General features: G+C 42.3%; 1 protein-coding gene across 1 annotated transcript; it reads right to left on the bottom strand.

Annotated features, from left to right (window-relative positions):
* Positions 1–485: 485 nt before the first annotated feature.
* LOC308424374 (zinc finger protein 431-like) lies at positions 486–11,221 on the bottom strand (the record flags this gene model as incomplete). Its single annotated transcript, XM_080921280.1, has 4 exons — positions 486–550; positions 751–877; positions 9,561–9,598; positions 11,173–11,221. 4 exons carry the CDS (start codon positions 11,219–11,221, stop codon positions 486–488), a joined length of 279 nt encoding a protein of 92 aa, XP_080777406.1.
* Between the last annotated feature and the right edge of the window lie 1,536 nt (positions 11,222–12,757).

Below are 12,757 nucleotides of genomic sequence, written 5' to 3'. Positions count from 1 at the left end.
GTGGTATAGGAATTGAGATATCTCCACAACAACCGTCTTGACTCTCATAAACTGCACTTCTCACTAAATTTAGTAACACTACTACAAGTATATGAGTAACATCAGTTTTACTATGAGCCATATGCATGTTAGAAGGCTTTGGACACACACAAATACATATATATCACTTATTCAATGTGTATACCTTCTGCAATCTCTAAGTGATATGAGACTAAACAGATTGGCACTCCTACATCATAGTTCTTATGGTGCTATGATTCAAATAGTGATATCTAATAAGGCACTGTTTCTGTGTCTTCCTTCTTTGAGGAATGTCTGGCAATCACAAATCAGATATCTGACAATGAGGTGCAGGGTTTGATAAGAATTTACTAATCATCCATATACTTAAAGGAGTGCTTTTTGAAACTGTTGCTGTTCTTTAAAACTCCAGGACACTTTACAGTTTCTTCACAGGCATAGTGGTATCAGCTTGCACACAAAAATTACCTTCCGCGTCTTCTAGAACTTTGACAGTGTTCTTCAGCATTCTGGTCTTCCCAATTGTAGCCTAAAATACAGTACCAGAAAATGTCGGATATGTTATTGGAAATATGGCAAAATGTATGTTCCTGCTTCAGGGAACCTTAGAACCACACCTGATTTATTCTTCTCACCCTCCCTCATTCACAACAGGAACTACAGAAGAGCACCAATAGAAAAGAGTTCTCCTATTATTTTAAAAAAGTGAAAGAAAATTCTCCATCTTACCTATGGCGCTGAGGTTCCTGTAGGTCTCCAGCATCACATCTTTGTAGAGACTCTTCTGTGAAGAATCCAGCAAAACCCATTCTTCCTGAGTGAAGTTCACATGCACATCTTCATAGCTAACTGCATCCTAAAATATCTCATCCACGTGTACAAGAGAAACCGTGATGATAACAACAGTGTAAATGTATATATCCCTTACAATATAGTCATATAATTCTGGTGCTTCCTTCACTTATTTCTTATGACAGAAGTTCTAATGTCATCAAGTGATTCCAGAAGGAAATTGAATAGTGAAGTTCACCTCTGTCATTTCTGTGACCTTTGAGTAGAATATAACCTTGCAAGAGAAATGCCAATTTACACACAGAGAGAGAGAGAAGAGAGAGACACAGAGACAGTGACAGAGACAGAGAGAGACAAACAGACAGAGAAGTTGTGTGAACAATTACTAACTAGAAATAATGACAGGCGAGCTGGGTGTACTACCTCATGCCTTTAGTTCCAGCACTCAGGAGGCAAAGACAGGTGTAGCTCATTGAGTTAGATTCGAGCCAGGTCTATACAATGAGTTCTAGGAAAGTCAGTGGTCCATATTAAGACCTTGACTCCCTGCAAAAATCAGACAAAAAAAAAAAAAAAAAAAAAAAAAAAAGAATAAAACTCAGGTTTTCATAAAGTTCTTACAAAGAATTATTCATTCATTCCAGTCCCATATTCCTATTACAGAAAGGCAAAGTGCCCCAGTTGACACTGTAACAATAACATCACACTAAAGGGGAGTGTGTGTTTACACATTCACAACCGGACAGATGAAAATATTACCAAAGTAAATGTAGATCATAAATAAGCAACATAGGGTGGGAGAGATGGCTCACCGGTTAAGAGCTCTTGCTGGTCTTACAAATAAGTGCACTCAATTGTAACTGCTTACATGGGGGCTTACAAGTACCCATCACTCCAAGCTCAATTTTCAAAACAGAACAGGTAGGAAAGATGTCAAATGCCTGCAATTCCATGACTCAGAAGGATCAGGCAGCATTAATGCCAAGAATATATGCCATTCTGAGAAATAGAATATACTCTCTGCCCATTTTCAAAATGTAGGGGGGAGGAGCTGATATTAAAATCTGGTTCCTAAATTGGTTCTTGATTTGGTCAATAGAGAAAGTGGAAGCCAATTGCTGGGCGAAAGGAAAGGTGGGACTTCCAGGTCCCAGGAGGAAGAGAAGGCATGCAGGGAAGGTGGAGGGCCTTCCAGCCAAGCCTTGGAATAGGAAGCATGCAACAACCATGTAAGATCTTGGGTGGCTGGGAACAGCGGCCTCCACCACTGGAGGATGGCTGAAATAGACTACCTGATAAGGTTAGGGCAGGGGATTCTTGGCCCAGCATTGGTGTTACCTGGCAAGTTCTAAATTACTAAAGCTGTCTAGTATTTTTCTTCCTCAGAGATAAGATGAGTGAAAGAGAAGAGGTGGTTGATGGCAGCTTGGCAAAGTTAGCCGGGAGGAAGAGGTGGCCGGTGGAAAGCTGGTGGGAGCATGGTCTTGGAGCTAAAACAGGAGTGCATCACTGGGTAAAGAAGGAAGCATGATTTTTAAAATAACACATAACATCAAACAAAACTCAAGGTGTGGGTGAAGCTCAGGACAATAGCCTATGTTTTGACATGTACAAATGTCTACAATCCAGGGTCATCAGCCAATAACATAAAGACAAAAGGCCAGGCATTTTGGCCCACATCTACTCCCTTGTACTCTGGAACCGGAGGCAGATGGATCTCCAAGTTCGAGGCCTACCTGGTCCACACCTACTTTCAGGACAACAGGGTTACACAGTGAGAAACTTTGTCTTCACAAACAAACACAAGATTAAAAATAATTAAAGTAAAAAGGCCAACATCGGGCTAGAAAAATAGCTTAGTATTGAATAGCACTTGCTTCTGCTGTACCTTACGTGATTTAGGAAACAAGGCTAGTATGGGGAATGCATGACAGCATGAGAAGGAAGCTGTCTGAGCAGTTTCAGATCCAACACGGTAGCCACAAAGAAGGAAGAAATGGGTTGAGGCTATATACACTCAAATCCCATCCTGATAAGGAATTTCACCTAGAAATGTTTCTCCTACAACTCCATGAACCTCCCCCAAAGAAAGCCACCATAGAGAGACAGTGCTCAGAGGCATCATCCTTTCTGGGAGTTTTCTGATTTAACCAACTAGCTTCTGACCCCGGTCACCATGTGCTGAAGGTCATCCCATGATGACAATGCATTTATCCTAAGTTCAGTGATCCTCAGCGCCTGCAACAACCCCTACACTGTTCAAATGTCTAACATCTCTTCTGATGCTCCAGACAATATCTTGTTGCCACAGCTTGTAAAACCAGAAAACAAGTCTCATCTTTCCAGCATACAGTGACAGAGAATGCCCCTTCGTATTTAATGGAGAGAAACAGATTGGATCAAGGCAAGAAAAAAAAACAACAAATGCTATGGCTCTGTTTCAGACACAGGGGCTTCAGTTTCAAAGGGCTTCGATAGCCATACTCCTGGAGTTTCTCATCCATCTTACCATGTTGTTGTCTCCATTCCCTACAGGCAGCTCTCCATGGCAGCTGTCTTTTTATAATTATTTATTTATTTTATGTATATGAGTACACTGTAGCTGTCTTCAGACACACCAGAAGAGGGCATCAGATCCCATCACAGATGGTTGTGAGCCACCATGTGGTTGCTGGGAATTGAACTCAGGACCTCTGGAAGGGCAGCCAGTGCTCTTAACCACTGAGCCATCTCTCCAGCCCGGCAGGTGTCTTATAACTTAGGTATCCCAACAGCTTCTACTCTTAAACAGTAAGTGGGGCTTCTCACCCCCCCCCACCCCGAGGCTCTGACTCTGCAAACCACACTTGGGTGGAAGAACACTGAACTGACGCTGAAAATGAAGGCAAAGCCACGGGCAAACACTGGCCAGGCTTGCTGTCTTGCTTGGTTACTGTCTCATGCTCAGTTAAGTATCTTATTCAGCTCAGGTCTACTGGCTTAGGGATATGGCCACTCTCGGGAAAAACCTTATGACATCAATCAACACAGAAATCTCACAGGCATAGCACCAGCCATTCTGATGGGGGCACATCCTCAATTAATGCTCCCTCAGATGGGTATAGGCTCTGAGATGTCAAGGCTGAAGCTAAGCACGACACAGAGACAAACCCAAATCCAGTGTTTTAGCCATGTCAGTCCCTTTTCTGTGGCAAACCCCAAACACTGATGGCTTCAACAACTGAAAACACAGATTTGTGAAGAAATAAGGCGAGGTGATCAAGCAGAGAAAAACTAAAAGTCTTTCTCCACAGAAAGTCCCCAAAGCAACAAAAACTCAAGAAACCCGTAACACAATATTGTACATTTTCAGGAAAACTTGTTAATGTCTACCATTTTCCAGAGAAAAAATATAATTAGACCCTAATGAATAAAAATCACACAGCATAGATGGCACCACGAATAAAAGGAGACGCAAAGGCAGACCTGTAAATATGACCTAGTGCTTTCAACAAGAACAATAAGATTATATAAAAATCAAGATACACAAATATCACTGGCCAGCTCTCACACTGTGCTCTCTGCTTCTCTCCATTAACAGGAAATGCACTGGAAGTGAGGGACTATTCCAGTTGGAGAGGTTTGGTCAGAGCATAGAAATGGCTCAGTACTGGAGAACTCCTCCATTGCTGGTGGGAGCGCAAACTGGTACAACCACTAGGGAAATCAATGTGGAGGTTCCTCTGTAAATTGGAAATAGATCCACATGAAAAACCAGCTATACCACTCTTGGGAATATACCCTAAAGATGTCCCACCTTACCACAGGGGCACACGTTCCATAGTGGCCTTCTCGGTGATAGCCAGAAGCTGGAAACAACCCAGATATCCCACAACAGAAGAATGGATACAGAAAATGTGGTCCATTTACACAATGGAATACTATTCAGCTATTAAGAATGAGGACATCCTGAGTTTTTGCAAGCAAATAGATGGAACTAGAAAATATCATCCGGAGTGAGGGAACTCAGACCCAAAAGGAGACAATCATGGTATGTACTAATAGGTGGATATTAGACAGAAAAGTACAGAATACCCAGGATACATCCACAGAACTCAAGAAGGTTAACAAGCTGAAGGGCCCAAGTGAGGATGCTTCCGTCCTAATTGGGAGGGAGAAGGAAACAATCAAGGGAAATAGAGGGAGGGAGGAACCTGGATGAGAGAAGGGAGGAGGAGGGAAAGAGGGAACATGATCAGGGACTGTGGGGGAAGAACAGGTGAGAAGCCCTGAGGACCAGCAGAAGGAATGGAAATATGCAACCTCAGGGCTCAGGGGGAGGAAACCTCTCGAATCTACCAGAGACCTGGTATGAGAAAAACTCTCAGGACTCAGAGGAAGGGGCCTTAAAGGAAATGCCCAGCAGTGGGGAGAGGGAACTTGTAGAGCCCACCTCCAGTACAAAGATGGGGCATCAAGTGGAGAGACGGGATAGCCATCCCACAGTCAAAAAAATCTGACTGGGAATTGTTCCTGCCTGAAAGAACTGCAGGGACAAAAAACAAGAAGAGACTGAGGGAAAGGAGGTCCAGAGACTGGCCCAACTTGGGATCCAGCTCAAGGGGAGGTTCCAAGGTCAGACACTATTACTGATGAGATGGTGCGGCAGACAGGAGCCAGAGTGGTTGTCCTCTGAGAGGCCCAACAAGCAGCTGACTAAAACACATACAGATACTTACACCCAACCATTGGGGACCACTGTTCTTGAATTAGGAACAGGGTGAAGAAAACTGAGGAGGAGGGCTACTCCATAAGAAGACCAGAAGTCTCAACTAACCCAGACCCCTGAAATCTCTTAGACACTTAGCCACCAGCCAGGCAGAATCCATGAGCTGGTCTGAGGCCCCCCAACACATACACAAGCAGAGCACTGCCAGGTCTGGCCCAAGTGAGAAGAAGGCCTAACCCTTGAAAGACTTAAGGCTCTAAGGAGTGGGGAGGCCTTTGTGTGGGAGGGCGTCCTTTGGAGACAGAAGGGAGGAGGAATGGGATGAGGAACTGTGGGATGGTAGACGGGGGTGGGGGTAATGACTGGACTGTAAGAAACTAAATGTAATAAAAAAAATCTCATTCTCTTATGATAAAAATAGTATATTTAGGATCACTTGGATATTCTATTATTTCCTGGGATGGAAAAGTAAATATAAGTCTGCACCAGTGTAAGGAAATGTAAACTTTAAAAAACCAAATGCAAGAAAGAAGACTGTTAAAGAAACAGTGTGTTTGCACTAACTGCTTTATAAGTCGTACGCCCAGGTGAAAACAAGTTTATTCTGTTTTTCTGTGTATGTTTACCTGTGTTAGCAGGAATGTCTTTGATGTGTATACAAGTGCCACACCAGAGAAGAAGGTGTCAGATCCCCTGGATCTTAATTAGCAGGTGGTAAAGGGCCTGGGTGTTATTATTTTAAGTCAAGCAAACCCCAAGAAGAGTATTTTCTGAGTGACTTGCCCAGAATATATACTTTTTGTTATTCAATAAATAAAAATTTCTAAACAAATTAACAACAAAAACCTATTGAAAGAAGCAAATAAAAAATCCCTGAGATCATTATTAAAAAGTTTAGTATGGGGGGCTGGAGAGATGGCTCAGCGGTTAACAGCCCTGACTGCTCTTCCAGAGGTCCTGAGTTCAATTCCCAGCAACCACATGGTGGCTCACAAATCTGGTGCTTTATTCTGGTGTGTCTGAAGACACAGCTACAGTGTGCTCATATACATTAAATAAATTAAGAAATAAATAAGTGAAACCAAGTGATATTTACAGAACATTCCTCCCAAACACAAAGAAATATGCCCTCTCAGCAACTCATCAAACTGTCTCCAAAAATTGATGGCATGCTCAAACAAAGTGCAAGGCTCTACAGGTAGAAAAAAGGAAAGAAAGGAAGGAAGGAAGGAAGAAAGGAAGGAAGGAAGGAAGGAAGGAAGGAAGGAAGGAAAAGAAAAAAAGGGAAAGAAAGAAAATAAGAGAAAAGAAAAGGAAAAGAAAGAAGGAAAAAAAAAATGGCCCCTGCATCTTATCAGTTCACCACGGAGTGAAGCTATGAAATTGAAGAATACATCAGGAACTATAGAAAAAAAAAATCTCTCAAGTTCATGGAACAGTTGGATTAACACAGCAAAAATGACCATCCTACAAAAACCTACAGATTCTAATTAGTCCTGATCAAAATTACAACAGAATTGTTTACAGACCTTGAAAAAACAACTCCAACACTTCATATGGAATAACAATCCTGAACAATAAAAGAACCACATGGCACTGGCATAAAGACAGACATGTTGATCAATGGAATCAAATCAAAAACTCAGACATAATTCCACCCACAAAGGAAAACTGGTTTTTGATTAAGGAATTCACATAATATAAGGAAATACATAATGAAACAAAGATAGTACTTTAAAAGAATGGTGCTAGTTACACTGTATCTCTCCATTTTTAAAAATGAAAATAAATTCAAATTCATCACCCTGAAAAAAACTCAAAACCAAGTGGATGGAAGACCCCAAAATTAACCAGAAACTGGAACTGAAATTGATCAAAGAGAACACTCCTGAATGAGCCAGCACAGGAGACAACCTTATGAATACAATACCAATGGCTCAGGCTCTAAGACCAACAATTAATATATCATACCTCATGATTCTGAAAAGCTTCTCTAAGGCAAAAACACAGTCAACTGGACTAAGAGACAAGACAGCCTAAGGAATGGGAAAATATGCTAACCAAGATATATATTTCACAAACACAAATTGTATAAAGAACTCAAGCAACAAAGTTGTTCAAAGAAAAAATTTCAATTTTAAAATGAGATACAGGTCTAAGCAGAGAATTCTCAAAAGACAGAATTCAAATAGCCTAGAAACACTTTTAAGAAATGCCGAACATTTTTAGCTGTCACAAAAATGCAAACGGAAACTACTGTGAGATTTCTCTTCGAACAACTCAGAATAGCTAAGGTCAATACTACAAGTGACAGATCATGCTGGCAAGGAGGTGGAGGAGGGGAGCACTGTTCCATTGCTGGTGGGAGGACAAACTAATGCAGACACTATGGAAGTGAATATTGTGTTTCCTCAGAAAACTGGGAATTGGGCTACTTCAGACCCAGCTTGAGCATTTACCTAAATAAAATGCTCCACTCTACAGGAAGGATACCTGTTCAGTACATTCATAGTGGCTTCACTCACTAAACTCACTTCTTACACAGGTCCCTCTTTATTTTTCATCCCGCCAACAATCCAGGGAGGTAGGAGGACCGTCACTCAGTGGTCAGGGCCCAGCCTGAAAAGAGCTGCACAGTAGAGCCAGGATTAGTGATTCAAAGAAAGTCTTAGCTACACAGTATGAGGAAGGCTAAGCTACATGGGGCCTTGCTATAAAGAAATATGAAACCCCTTGAGAAAAAGAAATGGAATTTTTAGTGAATTGGAGACACTGGAGAGTAGAAACAAGTATGAGACCAGAGCAGTGACGAATAAAGAAAATGAAATTTAAAGAGTAATAGCAACAATTGACTTTAAAATATATATAATTGAAAGTCGGCTAAGTACAGTGAGTTTGAAAAAGAGTAGACTCTTCCCTGGTAGAGGGAATGGCATTAGTAAGACACTGTTTCATCTTGGCCCAACATTAGCTGTTGAGATCTGTAACCTGACACACACAGCTACAGCCAATAGCCCCTATCTGAAATCTCTGACCTGGGTTATGGGACAGCCTCGTAACTAAAGAATTTAGAAGTTTAATCAAGAGAAAAGCAAGGTCATTGCCCTGGGGAGCAACAGACTGGGATTAAGGTGACCTGACTCAATGCAGCCTGTCTCAGAAACAGTTTGGTAATAGGTTGAAGATGTAGCTGTCCTAGGATTAGTACACCTTCCCAGGGAGAAGAAATCGCTCTACGCAATAATAAAGATTAATTACGAAAAATTAATGACAATAATAAAGATTAATTACGAAAATCTATGACACCATGCATTTGGCTCTGGATAGTCCTCAAAGACAAATCAGCATAGAACAGATGTTGCTATCCACATAGGCTGTCACTCTTAAGTCTCTTTTAGGATCAGAACCCAGGTTTAGATATGGACTGGAGACTGAAATTCCAGACACTTCAGCGGATAGGAGATCTACAGAGCAAAGATATTCCCACAATTATTTCATAAGGACACCAGTGCCCTAAAACAGCAGGTCATTCTCCCTAAGTGGTAAGTCCCAGAGAGTGAGAAAGACAGCAAAAGTAGAAGATGGAAAAGATGAAGCTGCAGTGGAGAGCTCGGTAGTTTTTAATAAATTCTAAATCATTCAAGTTTACCAAGGAGGACTCAGGATCCAGATGCTGGGGTGAAAGCCTGCTAGCTCAGAAAGGCAGAGAAAGCACACCATTGATGTTCCTCTTCAGCTGAAATCCCAGAAGGAATCCCTTTCTGACACTCCAGACTGAATGTCTTTCCCTTCAGCTTCCTAGACATCTCTCTGCCCTCCCAACTGCCTCTTAGTCTCTATGGTTTCTTATTTAATAATCTAGGTTCTCTTCCTATTCCCTGGTTGATTTTCCCATCTCTTGACCTATAGTTGATTTTATTTAATCATGCTTATACTCAGGGTTCACAGTATGATCAAAATATGCTGCGACAGAAGTCTTGCATAAGCTACATGTTATGCCATAACTCCTAAGAAAAATAGCATCTTGGATACTACTTACAGTGGAAACATGGGAGACTTCTTTGAAGTCATCAGAAACTATCATACAATGGGACAAACTCAGGAGGAGTGTAACAAATCCATGCTGTTTACAGGGAACACGGGATATATGAGGAACATTACTGAACAAGCCAACAGTGGACCTGGGACTGATAACCACAGCCCCATGGGTGGCAAGAGTTGGGTCCTCAGGATGTGACATAACCCCTCCCCACAGGTCCTGCCCCAGACCATTACCAACTTTCTTTCCCAAGCATATTCCTTGATTTAGAGAAGGAGGTCTGTAAAAATAATTTTATTAACTTGACGTAATTGTCTTCTTTGAGGCATATCAGTCTGCTTACCTAGCCTAGTCATTAGAAATTTCTAATCTCTGTACAATCATATCTAGTCTTAGAATATTTTCAGACTCAGAGATTTGATGCTGAACAAGTTCACCTTTCCTAGTTCTTCCTGAACTCTTGCTGGCAGCTCAATTCGGCTTTTCTAGCTCAAAACTCCTCTACATACTGACTGATTCAATCCTACTCCTCCCACCCCAAACTTCACACACCTCTTGTGAATCACTCTGCTTGGTCTCATACTAACTCTATCAATATGTTCTAATCTTCTGTCTCCCTTTCTGGTTTGTTCTGTGTTTACCTGTGTCTACTTTGTTCTCTCTTCTACTTCTTACAGTTTGTTGTAATCCTATGATGTCACCTTGACCAGCTTGTTAGAGGCCAGTTCTTTGATAAGCATGTTTGGTTTTGAGAGGCCAAAACCATTTCATCTCGGTTCCAGCATCCATCTTAAAGGAAAGAAAAGCCCACGAAATTGACCTGCAGCAGAACCCAAGCTGCACCCACATACAAGGAAGGACCACATGGCTTGTCCTTGGCAGACTTTACTCCCTAGCTACTTCCTAGCAATAGTTACTCAAAGATTAATTTGATTGTTCCAGATGTACTTTCAGACCATTTGTGATGGTATCCAGTCTTGCTTCAGAGCACCTATCCGCTTATAGTCATTCTATTAGATATATGGCAGACTGGATACCCCCTTCCTCATCCCCTCACTTGCTCCTATTTTCCTATAAAACCTTGTCCTGCTGAGGGTTCAAGGCTTCTCTACCTGCCCTCCCTGTCTTGCTCTTGTCACCACATAGGACTGTGGTTATAAGCAGTAAAGAGACCATAATACTACTACATAGGAAACGGCTCCTGGCTGGTTTTGGGGGGGTTCAAAAACATTTCCTGGCACAAGAGTTTCATATCCGGCACAAGAGACTAAGGTACATCTTTTATGTATAAAAGCAAATCTGGCCTCAAGGTTTTCCTAGCATCCCTCAGTTAGACCTAATCCCTACCTTATTCCCTGCCCTTCCCCCTAGAGGCTCTTTCCCAAATCATCCAGTCATTTGGTACCCTTACACTCCCTTCCACCCCCTTCCCTTATCTCACTTTCATGCCTGCTTTCTCTCTCTCTTCCTGGTGACCTCGGACTTTGGGGCCAGTGAACTTGCCCAACAGTAGCTTCCCAATAAACTGGCACTTCATTTTATTTAATCTGGCTAGAATTTGGCTCATTTCATCAGCAGAGAACAAAGAACTTATCGATGAGGATGGGCCTACTGGTTCGTTGTAAATCGGGGTTGTCTCCTTTGTTGGGGTCTGGAGCCATGTTGCTGAACAATCCTAGTGAATCCTAGCATCCCATCTCTAACAGGCACGGTTAGCATAGTACTTATCTGTGGGGTGTTTTAGAGGGAGTCTTCCCTCACCTAAATTCTACTCCGCGTGACTTACTCTCTCCTAAGCATTTGGAATTCCTTTACTCGTCTAAATCACAGCTTAATACTGGAGTGCTAGCCAACACATGAGATACCTTTTACAACCGCCACAAAAAAATGAACACCAAGTGGATCTTACAACGAAATCTTAAATGCTAAGGTCAGAAGTTCTAGACGTTACTAAGAAAAACTAGGGTTCTTCGAGTTTGACATTTTGCCAAAGATGTTTCTGCACACAAGCCCCTACTGCAAATGTCTGGTAAAGGAGCCATAGTGAACTTATTCAGAGACAACCACCAGATCCACGGAATGACTAGGACTAAAAGAGACCCCACATGTGGCCACATCTGCTTACCGTGTCCCAGGGAGGACCCACCACACCAGCTCCCGAGGCGCCGCCGCCTGCTCCTCCCCGACGTGGGCAGTGACCCTATGCTCACCGTGCCGCAGCTTCGGACCTTGCCTGAGCGTCCCTCAGAGCACCCAGTACGCAAGTCCACTTCTTCCTCCAGAAACCAAGGTGGAGAGCTTACATCTATAATTCTCAAAATTAACCCCGGAAGCCTCCTAGGCCCAGGAATCGCGTGGCTTCCTGGAATGCTGGGAATTGTAGTTCCTCGGAAATAACAAAGGCTCATGGGAAAGTATGGTGGCCTAATTGTCTAAGCACTTGTAACAAGTGACTGAGGCATTTCGAGCTGGCAAATTCCGGGGGAATTTTCCTGACCTACGTCCATCTCTCGATCAGTATTTAATATTAAATAAGTGTCTGCTTTCAATTTGGTTTAAAATAGTTGAGTTGATTTTTTTCCAGCAAAAATCAGGTTTAACATACAGAGATAATTCTGCCTCACAATTGCTCTTCAATTTCTTATACTGGAGAGTGAGCTGAGTTGCCAAGGATGCTAAGTGTCCTGAGGGTCAGATTTTTCACATCAGGAAGCTGAAGCAGGATCCTTACAAAAGCAAACACTCTCTAAAAGAATCTAAGATAAGCAGTTAGCCAGAGGGGCTTCCAGCACAAACAGGCTGAGATAAGTTAGGAAGGATATCCTGACCTTGGGTTCCTAGAAATAGAGTTGAGTAATTTTTCACAGAATTCTTGATCAAGGAGATCCAATTCTAGTTCAGACTGAAATGGGAGTGCTCTGAGTAGTGTGCTAATAAAGCTGGGAGCCCTACACTTCCTGTTTCTATGTAAGCCTCTCTTTTCTGCTGGTCCTCTTGATGTCTAGGTGTCCTGGCCTCATTTGGTCTCACTTTGCCTAAGAGAGCACTGGCTACCTGGGGGTACACACCCATTACTGAAAATGTAGATTTGTGTGTGTGTGTGTGTGTGTGTGTGTGTGTGTGTGTGTGTGTGTGTGTTCTCTACTATATCGTCTCACAAATTCTAGACTGTTCTGGAACTTACAATGTAGCCAGGG

This window comes from Micromys minutus (genome assembly GCF_963924665.1).
Source record: "Micromys minutus genome assembly, chromosome: 9".
In the NCBI taxonomy this organism is placed as follows: Eukaryota; Metazoa; Chordata; class Mammalia; order Rodentia; family Muridae; genus Micromys; species Micromys minutus.
The sequence above is the reverse complement of the archived record's forward strand: the minus strand, read 5'-3'. Positions and strand labels throughout refer to the sequence as shown.